At 38.3% G+C, this 18,743-nt stretch overlaps 1 protein-coding gene across 1 annotated transcript in view; it reads right to left on the bottom strand.

Annotated features, from left to right (window-relative positions):
- Gnpat (dihydroxyacetone phosphate acyltransferase) overlaps positions 1-18,743 on the bottom strand; it is a 153,907-nt gene that overhangs the window by 90,428 nt on the left and 44,736 nt on the right. The window contains exons 3-4 of the mRNA XM_090375697.1: positions 17,397-17,573; positions 6,301-6,430 (exon numbers count right to left, since the gene is read on the bottom strand). Coding sequence (XP_090231823.1) covers positions 6,301-6,430; positions 17,397-17,573 — 307 coding nt within the window. The remainder of the gene's footprint in view (positions 1-6,300; positions 6,431-17,396; positions 17,574-18,743) is intronic.

The following is an 18,743-nucleotide window of genomic DNA, read 5'->3' as shown; positions in this document are numbered from 1 at the left end:
CACTTTACTCACCTTTACGGAAGCAAAACCCCTTTCCTTTATCCCTGATGGTAATTATATCTTTAAGTAAATCCCACATCAGTACACTGTGATCACTGCCACCTAGTGGTTCCTTTATCTGCAAATTCTTAATACAAGAATGATCACTGCTGATAACCAGATCAAGAGTATTACCCACTCTGGTTGCCTCTCGAACATGCTGCTGCAAAAAACAATCATCGAATAAATCCACAAAAGTCTGACTAGTGTGTGAGTGACCAACCCACAAGTTCCAGTCAATATCTGGGAAGTTAAAATCTCCCATTATAAGACATTCTGATTTACTAGCCCACTCCATTTCTTTGTTTAATTGTTCATTGTACTCATTCGAGTCATTAAGCCTATAACACACCCCTACTCTTATTTTTGCTTTCGCAGTGCTTATGTCACACCAAACTGACTCAACAGTGCACTGTTCATCTATATCAACTGGATGCACTTCTTTTGATTTTATGTTTTTCTTAATTAACAGCATAACACCTCCTCCCTTCCTATCCTGTCTATCCTTTCTGTACACATTGTACTCCCCAAATTCCAGTTCTGCATTCCTTATATCTGTGTGACACCACGTCTCTGCTATCCCAATAATATCCGCCTTTGATGTCTTGACCAACACTTCAAATTCATCAAATTTATTTACTATACTACTAGCATTGGTATACATGCAAGTATACATGTACCTATCATTATTATTAGTTACCCTAACACATCCCATGTACCCACCTGTTTCACGATGACTGCCATCACTCCCTGAAGCCCCAGCACCCCTTGCTCCAGGTCACTACTTATTCTAATAGAAGTTGTGCAAGAATCACCTTCACCTCTGCCTGTGGCTACTTTTAACCTTTTAGTCTGTGAATCCCCCCCCCCCAAGCTAGCAGTTTTCTGACCCACCTAACAATGCCTCGATAGCATCAGCAAATATTCTTGCACCCTTTCTATTTAAGGTATCCCATCCCTGTAGAAGCAGTCTCTCCTGTTAACAAGCACAGACCACGCTGAAAAAAATTCTACCCCTCGAGCCTTGCACATTCCCTCCAGGGCCGAATTGATTGACAAGGCTCTTTATCATGTATTCCCTTATATCGTGTCTGGGCGGAATTGCAGACACTTTCAAATTTAACCCTGACTCTCGACTTTTTTGCAACATTGGCCTGTACTTGTTAAGTAAATCTGCAGATCTCCTACTCTTAATGTCATTGGTGGTGCCAACGTCTACAACAATATCACCTTTTTGCCCTTAAAAGATGATATATGCTTTACTACATCGTCAACTTTTGCCCCTGGCAGACATACCCTGGTCCTGTTCCATCTATCCTTTTTACACAATATATTCCCCGTCTCCCTGACAATAGAATCACCAACAATAACTAGTTCATTTGGGACCAGCACATTCTGCCTTGCAGATTGCCGCTGTGTTGCCTGATGCCCAGGAGTGAGCTCTGACGTTGAGTTGGGCAGCTGAGAGCTTGACAGGCCCCTCATATTAATTTCTTCGAGGGCATCTACCCTACACCTCAAGCTCTCATAGATGTCCAGTAGAATGCTGACCTGGCACACACAAAGACATCCTCCTTGGCTAGATCATGTTCTGTTCCAGAGAGTTTGGCAAACATGATAGGTGGAATAGGACCAGGGTATGTCTGCCAGGGGCAAAAGTTGATGACGTTGTAGAGCGGATATCATCCTTTAAGGGCACAAAAGGTGATATAGTTGTACACGTTGGCACTAATGACATTAAGAGTAGGAGACCGGCGGAATTACTTGACAAGTACAGGTCACTGATGAAAAAAAGCCGTGAATTAGGGTTGAAATTGAAAGTGTCTGCAATTCTGCCCAGACACGATAGGAGGGAGTATATGATGAGAGCCCTGTCAATCAATTCGGCCCTGGAAAGATTGTGCAGGGCTCAAGGGGTAGAATTTTTTTCAGCCTGGTCTGTACTTGTTAACAGGAGAGACTGCTTCTACAGGGATGGGATACACTTAAATAGAAAGGGTGCAAGAATGTTTGCTGATGCTATCGAGGCAATGTTAGAGGGGTCAGAAAACTGCTAGATTGGGGGGATACAAGGACTAATAGATTAACAGTAGCCACTGGCAGAGGTGAAAGTGATTCTTGCACTGCTTCTATTGGAATGAGCCGCAGCCTGGAAAATAAGATGCAGGATAGTTCAGAGACTGCTGGGAATCATTGGGGTACAAGTAAACACATGGGTTGTGTTAGGGTAGCTAAGAAAAAGAACAGGTGCATGTATACTTGTGTGTACACCAATGCTAGGAGTTTAGTAAATAAATTTGATGAATTTGAGGTGTTGCTCAAAACATCAAAGGCAGATATTGTGGGGATTTCAGAGACGTGGTGTCACACAGATATAAGAAATGCAGAACTGGAATTTGGGGAGTACAATGTCTACAGAAAGGATAGACAGGATAGGAAGGGAGGAGGGGTTATGCTATTAGTTAAAAAACACATAAAATCCAAGTAAGTGAAGCCAGTCGACATCGCTGGACAGTGCAGTGTCGAGTCAGTTTGGTGTGACATAAGCATTGGGAGATCAAAATTGAGAGTAGGAGTGTGCTATAGGCCTAATGACTCTGATGAGTATAATAGGAAACTGTTCGGAGAAATAGAGTGGGCCAGTGAATCAGAGAGTCTTATAATGGGGGATTTTAATTTCCCAGATGTTGACTGGAATTTGGGGGCTGGTCACTCACACAGTAGCAAGGCTTTTGTGGATTTGTTGGATGATTGTTTTCTACATCAGCATGTTCGGGAGGCAACTAGAGGGAGTAATACTCTTGATTTGATTATCAGTAGTGATTCTTCATGCGTTAGGAATCTGCAGATAAATGAACCACTTGGTGGCAGTGATCACAGTGTGCTGAAGTGGGAGTTACTCAAAGAGGTAACTACCATTAGGGGTAAAGGGAAGGGGTATTGCTTTCGTAAAGGCGACTACAATGGACTGAGACAGTATTTAAATTCTATACAGTGGGATCAACTGATGATATTGCCAACAGCAAATTCAAAATGGGAAGCATTCAAAGAACTTATCGTGGAAGCTACTAGGCTTTACATACCAACTAAGAAATATTGTTCAAGGTTTAGGCCTAAATGGTTGTCAGATGAACTAATGAGGCATATGGCAGAGAAGAAAAATGCATGGGATACATACAAATTAACACGTGACACGGACGCCTATGATAGATACAAGTTACAAGTTGATCTGTAACCAAGTTACAAAGGAGGTTAGGCAGGCGAAGGCAGATTACGAGAGATCCTTGGCAAGGGATGCGAAGAAAAACAGCAAAGAGTTCTTTACTTATGTAAACTCTAGAAGGAAGGGGATGAATCAGATTGGTCCACTTGAGATCGATGGGTCAACTGTTGATGACCCTGCTCGGGTAGCTAACAAACTAAATGAATATTTTGCATCGACATTCACACATGAGGAGTTATTCAGCGAGGGGAATGCCAGAGGTGTATTCAACTCTAGCAGTAAGCTAGAGAATCTTGTAATAACTGAGAGCAAAGTAGAGGAGAAATTGTTGAAGATAAACACAAGAAAGGCACCTGGGGTGGATGGGATCTATCCAGTTATATTAAAGGAGGCAGCAAAGGAGGTAAGCAAACCCTTAGCCATAATTATGAGAGCTTCCTTGGACTCAGGGGAGGTACCCATTGACTGGAGATGTGCAAATGTGACCCCAATTCACAAAGGGGGATCAAAGGCTGACACAAGTAATTATAGACCTGTGAGTTTAACTTCTGTTCCCGGAAAATTAATGGAGGCACTGGTGAAAGAAGCACTGCAGGATCATCTAGACAAGACTTCAGTTATAGCTAGGACACAGCATGGTTTTGTTAAGGGGAAGTCTTGCCTGACCAATTTGATTGGATACTATGATGCAGTCACAAAAGAACTGGATGCAGGGAATAACTTTGATATTATATACTTGGATCTTAGAAAGGCTTTTGATACTGTTGCACATGGAAGACTGCTGCACAAATTGGAGCAGTGTGGCATTGGAGGCAAGTTGCTGCTATGGATAAAGGGGTGGTTGAGGGGGAGAAGACAGAGAGTGGTAATCAATGGACACTGCTCATCGTGGACTAATGTTATTAGTGGAGTCCCTCAGGGTTCAGTATTGGGGCCTTTATTGTTTTCTGTATTTATAAATGATATTGATGATGGTATATCAGGCTTAATGTCCAAGTTTGCAGACGATACGAAGGTTGGCAGGGTTGTCAAGGACACTACTGACAATATGCTGCTGCAACAGGATTTGGAAAGGTTGAGCAGATGGGCTTCGAGGTGGCAAATGAAGTTTAACATTGACAAATGTAAAGTACTACATATGGGAAACAGCAACCCCAGAGCAACGTATCAACTCTGTGGTACTACACTGAGAGTGGTAGAGAATGAAAGGGACCTGGGGGTGGTGGTGCAGGCAGATATGAAGTTCTCTGAGCAGTGCAGACGAGCTGCAAGAGTAGCTCATGGTGTATTGTCAATGATATATAGGAATTTTTCTAGCAGGGATAAGGAGGTGATTATTCCCTTGTATAAGGCAATGGTCAGGCCACACCTAGAGTACTGTATACAGGCCTGGAGGCCTCATTTCAGGAAGGATGTAGAGCTGCTGGAACGAGTACAGAGAAGGGCAACTAGATTGGTGAATGGGACAAAGGGGTTCTCTTACAAAGAAAGGCTTAAGTTTTGCAAATTACAGTGTCTGGAAACTAGGCACCAGCGGGGTGATCTGATAGAGGTGTACAAAGCCTTGAATGGTTTGAGCATGCTCAATGCTGATGGGATTCTTCCTCTAGCTCAGAAAAATCACCTGAGAGGGCATAAATTCAAATTGAGGAAAGACAGATGTAGGATAGATGTGCGGAAATTTGCCTTTAGCCAGCGGGTGGTTGGTGGGTGGAACAGACTTCCATCCCTTGTCGTGGAAGTTGATAGCCTAAATAAGTTTAAGGCTCAGCTGGACAGGTATTTCGAACGAACAGAGGGGTGAAGTGGAAGTGGTTATTTTTATTTATTTATGTTACTTTTTTTTTTTTTTTTTTTTTTGGCTGATGCTGTATAAGCTTGCTTTCTTGCATCAAATGCCTCTACTAATGCTAATGCTAATCTCACAAGTTGCACATTTTCTTGCACCCTTTCTATTTAAGTGTATCCCATCACTGTAGAAGCAGTCTCTCCGGTCAACAAGCACAGACCAGGCTGAAAAAAATTCTACCCCTTGAGCCTTGCACAATCTCTCCAGGGCCGAATTGATCGACAAGGCTCTCATCTTATACTCCCTCCTATCATGTCTGGGCAGAATTGCAGACACTTTCACATTCGACCCTAACTCTCGACTTTTTTTCAAAATTGACCTGTACTTGTTGAGTAAATCTGCAGATCTCTTACTCTTATTAATGTCATTAGTTCTAATGTGTACAACATCACCTTTAGTGCCCTTAAAAGATGATATCTGCTCTACAACGTCATCAACTTTCGCCCCTAGCAGACATACCTTGGTCCTATTCCACCTATTCTTCTTGCATAGTATATTTCCCATCTCCCTGACAATAGCATCACCAACAATAACTAGTTCCTTTGGGACCAGCGCATTCTGGGTTGGAGATTGCCTCTGTTTTGCCTGATGGACCCCACATATTAATTTCTTCGAGGGCTTTTACCCTACACCTCAAGCTCTCATAGACGCCTATCAGAACTCTGAGTTGGTGCCTAATTTCTTGACACTCTAGACACCTAGCACACACAAAGGCATCCTCCTCCTTGTCTGGATCATGTCCCATTATATCTCATGAGAAATGATATAACTTCCAATTATCCAGCTCCATGCCAGCAATATTCTAGCACTAACCTCTGAGTTGGCATTAGGCACCCATCTTTTGCTCATGCATATAAGCAGACAGAAAACTATGTATCATTATGAAACAAGTATCAAATAAAAATAATATAATTTTTTTTGATTAACAAAAACTAAAATACTTTAATGCAGGTTATAACATTGAAATTTCAAAGTCAGAATTCGAAAACTGTTTTTTATAATGCACTTCATGCAAGTCAAATTATCAATCATAAATACAAGCAAGAGCTCAGATGACACATTCATAGAAAATCCTATTATATTATATCTCTTAAGATGAGCTGATACACAAACTTATTTTGAGATATCCTAAATAGCCTAACATCAGAATCTGGCATTAAACCATAACATGCTTTCTAATGGTGCTTACCTAAACCAGCAGCAATCACTGGAACTGGAAGGTTGAAATGATAGCAGACATAAGATAACAAAAGGAAATCAGCATAGCTTCTATGAGTTGGCATCATCAAAATAGGATATTTCTCGGCAACATTTCGAAGCTAAGAATGAAAAAAATCAATTAAATTTAGCATTTGACTCAGATTATTTTGTTTTTAAATGCTCAAAAACAAAATTACTGACACAAAATTACAAAATGAAGTTGAATATTCAATATGAATTCCCAACCAAAATCTCATATGCAAAATCTTAAAATAAAAAAGTGAATTCAGATGTTATCTACCATGTGGTAAATAATATTAGCATCAGCATTAGTAGATGCATATGATGCAAGAAAGCAAGCTTATATAGCATCAGCCAAAAAAAAAGGAAAAACACCGTTCCCATTTCACCCATCCATTCACTCCAAATGTTTGTCTACTTCTGCCTTGAATTTATTTAAGTTGCAGACCTCCACTACAACAAATAGGGGTTGGTTCCAACTATCAACCACCAGCTGGCTAAAGGTGAATTTCCGCACATCTATTCTACAATTGTCTTTTCTCGATTTGAATTTATGCCCCCACAGATGAGTAATCTGAGCAAGCGGAAGTATCCCATTAGCACTGAGCTTGCTCAATCCATTCAAGGCCTTATACACCTCAATTAGATCACCTCACAGGTGCCTAGTCTCCAGAAGCTGCAATTTGCAGAACTTAAGCCTTTCTTGGTAACATCAACCCTTTGTTCCACTCATTAATCTCATTCCCTTCTCTGTACTCATTCCAGCAGCTCTACAACTTTCCTAAAATGAGGCCTCCAGACCTGTATACAGTATTCAAGGTGTGGAATGACCATTACCTTATACAAGGGGATAATCACCCACTTATCCCTGCTAGCAAAATTCCTATATATCATTGACAAGACATCATGAGCTACTTTTGCAATGCTCAGAAAACTTCATATCTGACTGCACAATTACCCCCAGGTCCTTTTCATTCTCCACTACCATGAGTGTAGTACCACACAGTTGGTACATTTCTCTGAGTTACTGCTTCCCATATGCAGTAATTTTCATTTGTCAATGTTAAAATTCAGTTGCCACCTCTCAGCCCATCTGCCCAACTTTTCCAGATCCTGTTCAAGTAGCATAATAACATTACTGTCATTAACAACTCTGCCAACCTTTGTATTGTCTGCAAACTTAGATATTAACCTTGACTTACCTTCATCAATATCATTGATAAATACCGAAAACAATAATGGGGCCAACACTGAACCCTAGGGGACTCCGCTAATAACATTAGTCCATGAAGAGCAGTGGCCATTGATAACCACTTTCTGTCTTCTCCCATTCAACCATCCTTTTATTCATTGTAGCAACTTGCCCTTACAGCCATACTGCTCCAATTTGTATAGCGGTCTTCCATGTGCCATAGTATCAAAAGCTTTCCTAAAATCCAAGTATATGATATCAAAATTATTATTCTTTGCATCCATTTCCTTTGTGACCATCATAGTAACCAATGAAATTTGTCAGACAAGGCTTCCCCTTAACAAACCCAAGATGTGTCTTTACTATAACTGCAGTCTTATCCAGATGATCCTGCATTGCTTCCTTAACCAGTGACTCCATTATTTTCCTTGGACCAGACGTTAGACTACCAGGTCTGTAATTACTCGTGTCACCCTTTGATCCCCCTTTGTGAATTGGGGACACATTTCACATCTCCAGTTCATGGGGACCTCCGCTGAGTCCAAGGAAGCTTTCATAATTATGGCTAAGGGTTTGATTACTTCCTTTGCTACCTCCTTTAATATAACTGGATAGAACCCATCCACCCCAGGTCCTTCCTTATGTTTAATTTCAACAATTTATCCTACACTTTGCTCTCAGTTGTTACAAAATCACTTAGCTCCCTTAGAGTCTGATAAACTTCTGACATTCCCCTCATTGAATAACTCCTCATGTGTGAATGTAGATGCAAAATACTCATTCAGTTTATCAGCTACCTGAGCATGATCATCAAGAATCAAACCATCGATGTTAAGTGGACCAATCTGATTTATTCCTTTCCTTCTAGAGTTTACATAAGTAAAGAACTCTTTGCTGTTTTTCTTTGCATCCTTTGCCAAAGATTTCTCATAATCTGCCTTCGCCTGCCTAACCTCCATTGTGACTTGATTACAGACTAGCTTATATCTTCCATAGGCTTCTATGTCACCTGATAATTTATATGCATCCCATGCATTATTCTTCTCTGTCACAAGCCTCATTAATTCATCTGACATCCAATTAAGCCTAAACCTTGAACAGTATTTCTTAGTTTGTATGAAAAGCCTAGTATCCTCCAAGATTAATTCCATGAAGGCTTCCCATTTAGAATTCATCGTTGGTAACTTCACCAGCTGATCCCATTGTATAGAATTTAAAAACTCTCTGAGACCCCTGTATTCATCTTTGCGAAAGCAAAAGCCCTTCCCTTTAGCCTTGATGGAAGTTACATCTTTAAGTAATTTCCAGATTGGTACGTTGTGATCACTGTCACCTAGTGGTTCCTTTATCTGCAAATTCTTAATGCATAAATAATCACTGCTGATAATCAGATCAAGAGTATTATTCCCCTGGTTGCCTCTTGAACATGCTGCTGTAGAAAACAGTCATCCAATAAGTCTTGCTAGTGTGTGAGTGACCAACCCACAAGTTCTAGTCAATATCTGGAAAGTTAAAATCCCCCATTATAAGACATTCTGATTTACTGGTCCAGTATTTCTCTGCACAACTGCTCATTATACTTATTAGATTCATTAGGCTTATAACACACACATACTCTCCTCAAATAGGCCTCTGAGGTTGGGTATATTCATATTACGTTCTTAGCGTTTTTTCACCAACCTTTCATGGAGTAAAATAAAATTAAAATAAAATAAAACAAAACAAATCTTGATAACTATATTTACAATAACCTGTATTCACACATACTCTCATTTTTCCTTTCCCGATGCTTATGTCACACCACACTAATTCAATATTGCATTGTCCACCAATGTCAATTGGATGAACTTCCTTAGATTTTATGTGTCTCTTAACTAACAGAATAACCTCTCCTCCCTTCCTGTCCTGTATATCCTTTCTGTACACATCGTACTCCCGAAAACTCCGATTCTGCACTGCTGATATCCGTTTGGCACCACATCTCTGATATCCCAACAATATCCGCTTTATATGTCAGGGGCCTCCGTAGCCAGGTGGGCAGGAGCAGCAGTGCATAGTACACACTTCTTGATTAGACCAGGGTTTGAGCCTGTGACCACCAAACACGGAGGATGCGAAAAGGTCAGGGAATGACCACCGCATATCCCCGAAACAATATGGCCTTAGTTGCTAATGTTCCTAAAAACCAAATAACAAAAAAAAAAAAAACAAACAGCTTTTGATGTCTTGGTCAGCACTTCAAATTCATCAAATTTATTTACATAAATTTGATGAATTTACATTTACATTTCCAATTTACATTTATGTATACATGCAAGTTTACACCTATTCTTTCTCTTAGTTACCCTAATACAACCCATGTATTTACTTGTTCCATGATGACTCCGAGCAGGCCTTGAAATCCCCAGTACCTCGCTTTCCAGGCTGCTGCTCATTCTAATAGAAGCAGTGCAAGAATCACTTTCATCTCTGCCTGTGGCTATGGTTCTATTAGTCTGTGAACCCCCCCCCCAAGCTAGCAATTTTCCAACCCATGTAACACTGCCTCGATAGCTTCAGCAAATACTGTTGCACCCTTTCTATTTAAGTGTATCCCATCCCTGTAGAAAAAATCTCTCCTGTTCACAAGTACAGACCACGCTGAGAAAAATTCTACCTCATGAGCCTTGCACAATCTCTCCAGGGCTGAACTGATTGACAAGGATCTCATCATATACTCAGTCCTATCATGTCTGAACAGAATTGCAGACACTTTCAAATTTAACCCTAACTCACAACTTTTTTTTCAACATTGACCTGTACTTGTTAAGTATGTCCACAGATCTCCTACCCTTAATATCATTAGTGCTAGAATGTACAACAATATCACCCTTTGCACCCTTAAAAGATGATATCTGTTCTACAACGTCATCAACTTTTGCCCCTGGCAGACATACCCTAGTCCTATTCCAGGGGTATAAAATATATGAGGTATGAAAAGTGGAATAATACTTTGCATGAATTTGAAGAGACCAATTTAGAAACTATATACTCAATAGTAAAAAGACTCAAATAGAGTCAAAAAAGCAAGAAAATAACTGGAAGGGGGAGGGAGATTACTGGCCTGCATCATACATTATGTTCTTCCAGTACCAGGAGGTACCAAAGAATCCAGACAGATTTCTGTGAGATGTGTAGATTTTTTGTGATGACAGAAAGACAGACTTTCCAGACAGCTAGCAAACTGAATCAAGCTCCATCCATTGAAATTCAATCCCCCGTGTCATCCTACAAAGGTCACTGCACATTCAAAGCAGATAGGTCAGAGTCAATCAGCATAATGGAACATTCTCTCAGAGACATAATGGTGATCACAGGCTGTCCAACTCTATGGAATAGCACATGTTGAGGATATACAGTTCCCATAAATGTCTGTATCAGACTGGGAACAGACCAAACACAATCTTCCTTCTATTTCTACATTTTCAGCTCAGCCATCAAGTGGCTCTGGAGATAAATATGTTCCACGCAGTTTTTTTCACTAGATTAAAATGCCCAAAATATGCTGTTGAAGGCCATAACACTTCACCTGTAACATATAGTAATATCTCTCTCTCTCTCTCTCTCTCTCTCTCGGTGCCTCCTTAGCCAGGTGAGCAGGAGCAGCAGTGCATAGCACACGCTTTTTGATTAGACCGGGGTTCAAGCCCATGACCACCAAATACAGAGGATGCAGAAAGGTCAGGGAATGAACACCGCATATCCCCAGAGCAATATGGCCTTAGTTGCTAATGCTCCTAAAAACCAAATAACAAACAACTCTCTCTCTCTCTCTCTTTCTCTCTCTTCTCCCCCCCCCCCATTGCTTACTTTTTATTCTATCTTTAATGACTATTTCAGTCTTTTACTGTTGGGTATATCTTATTTGACCTGTATTCCAAGAGTGGCAGCTGCTATTCAATAAATATTTTCTTAAAATTCACATAGAGTACTGGTCCACCTGCCATAGTTTCCTACATTATGAATTCAGATAAAGACAACAGTCAAAAGTGCTCCTTAAAATACAAAGTGTGGTTATTAAATAACAAGACTGCACATGAAGTCACTGCACACCAAGTGCTACCCATAAAACAAAAGTACAGCAGCTGACCTTGAACCATTCCCTAGTTGTTTGCAAAGTCATGTTCCAACATGCTCATTCACTTTGCAGTGAGACAGGTTTTAATTACCTTGTATTTTTGCAGTTTTTAAGAAAAATGACAGACAAAAAAATCAAACAATGAATCAACCTAAAATTTTTAACAAAACTAAAGAAAACACCAACTGAAAGTTGAGTTGTTATGTCAAGTTTATGGGGAAAATACTATATCAAGAGCTCACATGTTTGAATGAAATAAAAAATTTTTAGAAGGAAGAGAGAATGTGGAAGATGATGAATGACCAGGCTATCTGGTATCCATGAAAACTGATGAAACTGTGGCCTGGGTAAGGACATTGATTAGAAGTGATCATTGTTTAAGCATTAGAATGGTTGCATCAGAACTTGTTATGCACAAAGAAATAGTTAGGCATTTAACTGAAAATTTTGAAGGAAGATTAAAGAATGGTTGGACTCCAAATTTGTGAAGATGTTTTGAAAAAAAAACTGAAGATCCAGACTTTCTGTTGTTGTTGTTATTTGGTTTTTAGGAGCATTAGCAACTAAGATTTGGTAGTTGTTGGCGCATCGGCTTCTGTGGCCATATTGCACCTCCCAAGGTTTTTGGAGTACTTTGATCCAAGCCCGAGGCGGGAATCGAACCCGCGACCTTATGGGTTGCCGGGCAGGTACTTTACCCACTCGGCTAGCCCAGTCGGCTTAGCAACTAAGGCCATATTTCTCCGGAATATGCGGTGGTCATTCCCTGACCTTTCTGCATCCTCCATATCTGGTGGTGACGGGCTCGAACCCCGGTCTAATCAAGAAGCGTGTGCTACACACTGCTGCTCCTTCCCACCTGGCTACGGAGGCGCCTAGAGACTTTCTGTAATTACTTACAATGAAAGTTGGCTGTTTCAGTATGACCCACAAACTAAGATAATCAATGCAATGGAAGACAAAACAATCCCCCAGACCAAAAAAAAAAAAAAAAAAAATCAAAAAATTAAAACCATGCTTCTTGTTTTCTTTGATATCAAAGGAATCATTATGGCTGAATACAATCCTGCCAAATCAGACTATCAATGAAACATACTACGTTGAAGTTCTGACAAGGCTGCATGAAAAAATTTGAAGAAATAAAATTAAGGATGGTTGGATACTCCATCAAGACAATGCTCTAGAAGACAACATGCTTTCTGTTCAGCAGTTTCTGAGCAAAAAACAAATCACTATATGTGAACATGCACCCTACTTTACAGACCAAGTCCCTTTTAACTTTTTTCTCTTCCCTAAACTAAAAATTGTACTTAAGAGAACCTATTTTCAGTCTGCTGAAGACATTCAGAAAAAAAACTGACTGAAGTGTTAAAAGGGCTTACAGGAGATGACTTTCAGAAACGTTTCTGTGCTTGGAACGTATGGAATAATATGTGCATGTCCAAGGCAATTATTTTGAAGAAGATAACTTGTAATGTATGAAATATTCATTATATTTATTTTATTTCATCAGCCTTGTTATTTAATAGCCACACCTTGTATATATATACACACACACACACACATATATAAGAAACCCATAAGAAATTAATACCTTGTGCATTTCATTTTCTAATATATATATATATATATATACACATTTTTTGTAATATTACGAGTAAAAATTAAACTCCTGTAAAAATGTGCAGGGTTGATTCTACGTACATACCTAAAATTTCTTTTTATACTCCAATAAAGCTACCCAGTGACAAGCAGGGTTTCCACCATCATTGTTTACTGCAGTTGATGTTTTTGCAATGAGTTAAACAAAGGGAGGTTCATGTATTTTTTATGGTAGCATATAGATCTGAACATGCAACATGCAAACTAATGATGACTGCAAACAGCTGCAAGGTGGAATCCTATTACAGTGAAATGTCAGTATAATGAATTCATGTGGGTGACCAAAATTTATTCATCATAATAAAATTTCATTACACTTAAATGCAATAAAATATGCCAGAATAGAAAGTTACATATTACTGAAAATAATTATAATGAAAGAAATTTACTCATTAAATGCATCTTATATTTTTAATGAAAAATTCAAAAATTTAAAAATGTGCACTTTTTTATGCTTTTTTTTTTTTCAATATAATTCTTTGAAACAAATTATATTGAAAAAAAAATGAAAAAAAAACACTATCAGCATAAAACTACAGTTTCTTCCACTCCTCAAATTTATAAAATCATGATAAGTGAAACTTAAAATCGTAGCTACTTTGCACACAAATTTGCAAATAAACATAATTTCAATAATGCTAGTGCCTCATCTGTTTAGCATGTTTCATGAAATATATAACTATAACCCTCCCACTTCCAAAATTTCTCAAAGTAGGAAGGTAGGTAGACAGATCAAAAGTCATTAATCCCAAACAGGAAATTAACTGCCCAGTTAGTAAGACATTGATAAGACAAAGATTAAAATATATTTCATATTGTTTTAGGATTTTCTTTTTACAAATTTCTTTATAATAGTTATATCTTTTTATAGTGAGATGAAATTTCCTTGAATTAATGACACTCATAAAAAATTAAATATTTTATATAAAAATACACAGGGGATGGGAAGTTATTTCATATACTGAATATTTCAGTATATGAAACTGGCATTCATTTTCATTACAACAACATTTTACTGTATAAAATCTTAACTTTATACAGTAAAAGAATATTACATTATATTCTTAAAGAAATGGTTGTACTTACTTACTTAAATATGTTTTGATGAAAAGTTGTTTCACTATTAATAAGAAATATTTAAAGTATATTATATTACAGAAATATATTAATGTTCACAGGAAAATTGCATAATTTTGTTAAAATCAGATGAACAATATATATATAGTCTTCAGTCAATGTCAATCAAAATTGGAAGAAAAATTGTTGAAGTTAAACGTAAGAAAGGCACCTGGTGGGATGGCATCTATCCAATTATATTAAGGGAGGCAACGAACAAAGTAAGCAAACTCTCAGACATAATTATGAGAGCATCCTTGGATTCAGGGGAGGATTCTGAGATTACAAAATCATCTTTGGATTCAGGGGAGAGCATCCTTGGATTGGGAATACATTTGCACATCACCAGTCCTCACAGACTGGAGATATGCGAATGTATCCCCAATTCACAAAGGGGGTTCAAAGGGTGACACGAGTAATTACAGACTTTTAGTTTAACTTCTGTTTCATATAAAATAATGGGGTAACTGGTAAAAGAAGTAATGCAGGATCATCTAGACAAGGCTGCAATTATACTTTAGACACAGCATGGGTTTGTTAAGGAGAAATCTTGTTTGACCAATTTCATTGGTTAATATGATGTGGTCACAAAGGAACTGGTTGTAGAAAATACTTTTGATATCATATACAGGTCGACCATCACTAATCCAGCAGTGTTGGGACCTGTGGGGTGCCGGATTAGCGAGTTTGCCAGATCACCGGTGGTTATTTTAGCATATACAGTTTACTCAACAGCTAACCACCTCATCCTACCTTAAACATGTTGACTGCCAAGCTAGTTTAAGAAAAAAATTCCCCAGCGGCCAAAAAACATTTAGCATATAATTTGATTAGTATTTCTAAAATAAATATTGTAACGTCAGCGTTGTCATTTTTTCGCTTAAAATATCAAAAAAAAAAAGTGTTCTTTTATGTCGCATATATGTAGCCGAAGTGGCCCAGTATTATGTTATTTTATTTCTTGAGAAGCCGTGTCAGCCACATACGTGTGACGTTATTACAGCATACATATGAAGGTTGTTTGTGATTAGTTTATTGCATGCACGGTGCACTCCAATTAAACTAACTGCGATAAAATAAACTCTCAAACGTTGCAATAAGTTTGTCAGTATTGTTAGAGATTTTGTGAAAACGAGTTCGTTAGCACGCTGTATTATTCATCATATTGTGTTGTGTTTTTTCGCAAAGTTTGTACAAATGTGTTGTAAAAAAAATCTAAAAAGGAATGGCTAAAAGAAAATTACTAAAATAAAAGGAACTGAGAGAAATTGCTGGAATTTACAATTAAGCAGAGTTAAACTTCTCACAGACACACCAATGTCGAATTTTTTCAGAAGTTCAACTTTATCTTTTATGGAAAATGTACAGTGTTTGCGGTTTACACCACGAGAGGCACTTCCTTTATGCATTGGAACCATGGCTTGGGCTAAATGTGAGCAGGTTATAATAATAAATGCAGAAAAACAAGTGGGAATGGCTTGCCAGTGTTTACGAGTTCGCACCAACAGTTGACGCTGCAACAAACGCCACCAAAACATTAGTGGCATGTCGGTGCGCCGACCCGAGAAATTTGAAATTATGTTAGAGGAAATTATGTCCGAATTAGCGGTGGAACCGGATTACCAGTAGCCAGATTAGTGATGGTCGACCTGTACTCGGTTTCAGGAAAGCTTTTGATACTGTTGCACATAGAAGACTACTGTACAAATTTGAGCAGTATGGCATTAAGGGCAAGTTGTTGCTATGGATAAAGGGATGGCTGATTGGCGGATAAAGGGACGACTGATGGATGACTGTGGATAAAGGGATGACTGATGGATGAGATGACAGAGAGTAGTAATCAACGGACATTGCTCTTTGTGGACTAACGTTATTAGCGAAGTCCCCAAGGGTTCGGCGTCGGGTCCATTGTTGTTTTCTATATTTATCAATGATAATGATGAAGGTATATCAGGCTTAATGTCCAAGTCTGCAGATAATACAAAGGTTGTCAGAGTGGTTAATGACATTAATGAAAATATGCTACTGCAACAGGATCTAGTAAAGTTACCAAGGTGGGCTGAGAAATGGCAATTGGAGTTTAACATTGATAAATGCAAAGATGTACCAACTGTGTGGTACTACACTCAAGGTAATGATAAAAGAAAAATGACCTGGTGGCAATTGTGCAGTCAGATATGAAGCAATGCAGACAGGCTGCTCAGACAGCTCATGGAGTTTTTTCGAAGATATACAGGAATTTTGCTAACAGGAGGTGATCATCCCATTGTATAATGAGGCAATGGGTATGCTGTTTCTCAAGAACAGCATACTGAAGGCCTGGAGAGCCCACTTTAGAAAGGATGTGGAGCTGCTAGAACAAGTACAGAGAAGGGCAATGAGATTGGTGAGCAGAACAGAGGGGTGCTCTTACCAAGAAAGGCTTCAGTTCTGCAAATTGCAGTATTTGGAGACTAGGCACCTGTGAGGTAATCTGATTGAGGTTAACTGATTGAACAAGCTCAATGCTGATGGGATTCTTCTTCTTGCTCAGACCACACACAAATGGTGCACAAATTCAAATCATTCAAATCGAGGAAGGATGGTTGTAGAATAGATGTGCAGAAGTTTACCTTTAGCCAGCAGGCGGTGGATTGCTGGAACAAGCTTCCATCTGTTGTTGTAGAAGTTGACAGTTCAAATAAATTCGAAGAACTTGACAAACTATTAGAGGGAATGAATAAGTGAAATGGGAGGTGTTGTGTTTTATTTATTTATTTATTTGTGGCTGATGATGTATAAGCTTGCTTTCTTGTATCATTTGCTACTGCTAATGCTAAAAGTTTTGAAAAATGGATATCAAATTTGTATCCATTTTTGAAAGATGGATACAACGCACTTGCTGACTCTCTACCACATAAAAATGAGAATTAAACTAATCTTGATTGCTATTGAAACAAAACTGCATTAGACCATATTATGATAAAATTTAACTCACCTTTTCAACTCCACTGGTGTTAACATATATTCCTTTACAAATCCTCTTCATTATTTTTGCTAAAAGAAAGCCAAAAAATCTTATTGCTTTCATCTGATGATTATGGCCCATTTCTTGCAGAATGCACTTTGCCTCGTCCTGTACATCTTCAAATGATCTTCCACTTTCTTTGCTGATCTACAGTCACAGTAATCAAAAATTATACTTACAATAAAACATTGAAAAACATTACTTAACACTGTTTTGCAGATTCCTATACAAACTGAACTTTTAATTTCATACCATTAGTAACCACCATGCTCTTTCAGATAATAAAGTTACAGCATATTACTTAAAAAACTTCAAACAGAAAAAAAAAATTATTTAATTTTTTTTTTCTGTTTGAAGAAATAAACTAATATTTCCCCACCATCCACTTCAGAAGGATAAAACAAAAAGCCATATTAAACTGTTGATATCATTTAGTTTTGGAGATTCGTGAAATGAAAACATTTGGTAAACTAAATTCAAATTATTTTTTTCATAGCACCAGAGCTCATATCTGTTTGTTTATTTTGTCTGTAGAAATGTTTTGTTTGTGGACTAATTTGCATGTTACGCAAGCTGAAAAACCTGTAGAATAACTCACATGGAAGCTCGCTTCTTCTACCTAATATCAGCTAACTACAGCCTCAACTGAAGAGGATTTTAAAAATTCCCTCAAGGATCAAACACAGATATCTTCAAAAAAATAGCAGACACCAATATATCAGGCTGACTAAGTTGCCACAGAGGAATCATTTAGCAAACAAGTCAAAAGTACTATATGGCTGATCCTGTTTACACTACCATGAATATGCTTCTAACATTAAGAAGCATATAAACTGCAGAAAAACAGTTGAGTTTTGTGGAAACATCCTGAAAAAAATAATGATGAAATTATTGACCTAATGGGCTCTACAGGGTAAAGAAAATAATGTTGCAATTGAGCAACAGAATGAGATAAGAGGAAATTACTCACATAAAGTTTTCAGTTCAATGAAAGCTTTGAACTGAAAATGAAAAACAGTGCAAGGACAGCTCTATTAGTCTGCATTAAAAAACAGCTTGAAAAACTTTACATGACTCACCTAGCATGCACACAGTCATGCTATACTTCCAATATCTATAGCAGGGGTCGGCAACCTTTTTTGAGTGAAGAGCCATTTTTGATATAATTAAAAAAAAAAAAAGAGAGAATCCGAAGAGCCGCACCTCAGCTCAAGGGGGAGGGGGAGTTTTTGAAGAAATGGAAGAGTGGGAAGGTGTTTTATTAAAAAAATATATAATACATATCATCCAAGTTTCTTGCGACGACCGACTAACTGG

Source organism: Mastigoproctus giganteus, chromosome 6, assembly GCF_048544385.1.
Source record: "Mastigoproctus giganteus isolate SK-2022 chromosome 6, ASM4854438v1, whole genome shotgun sequence".
Taxonomy (NCBI): domain Eukaryota; kingdom Metazoa; phylum Arthropoda; class Arachnida; order Uropygi; family Thelyphonidae; genus Mastigoproctus; species Mastigoproctus giganteus.
Note: the sequence above shows the minus strand (reverse complement) of the source record. Positions and strands in the feature narration are given on the sequence as shown.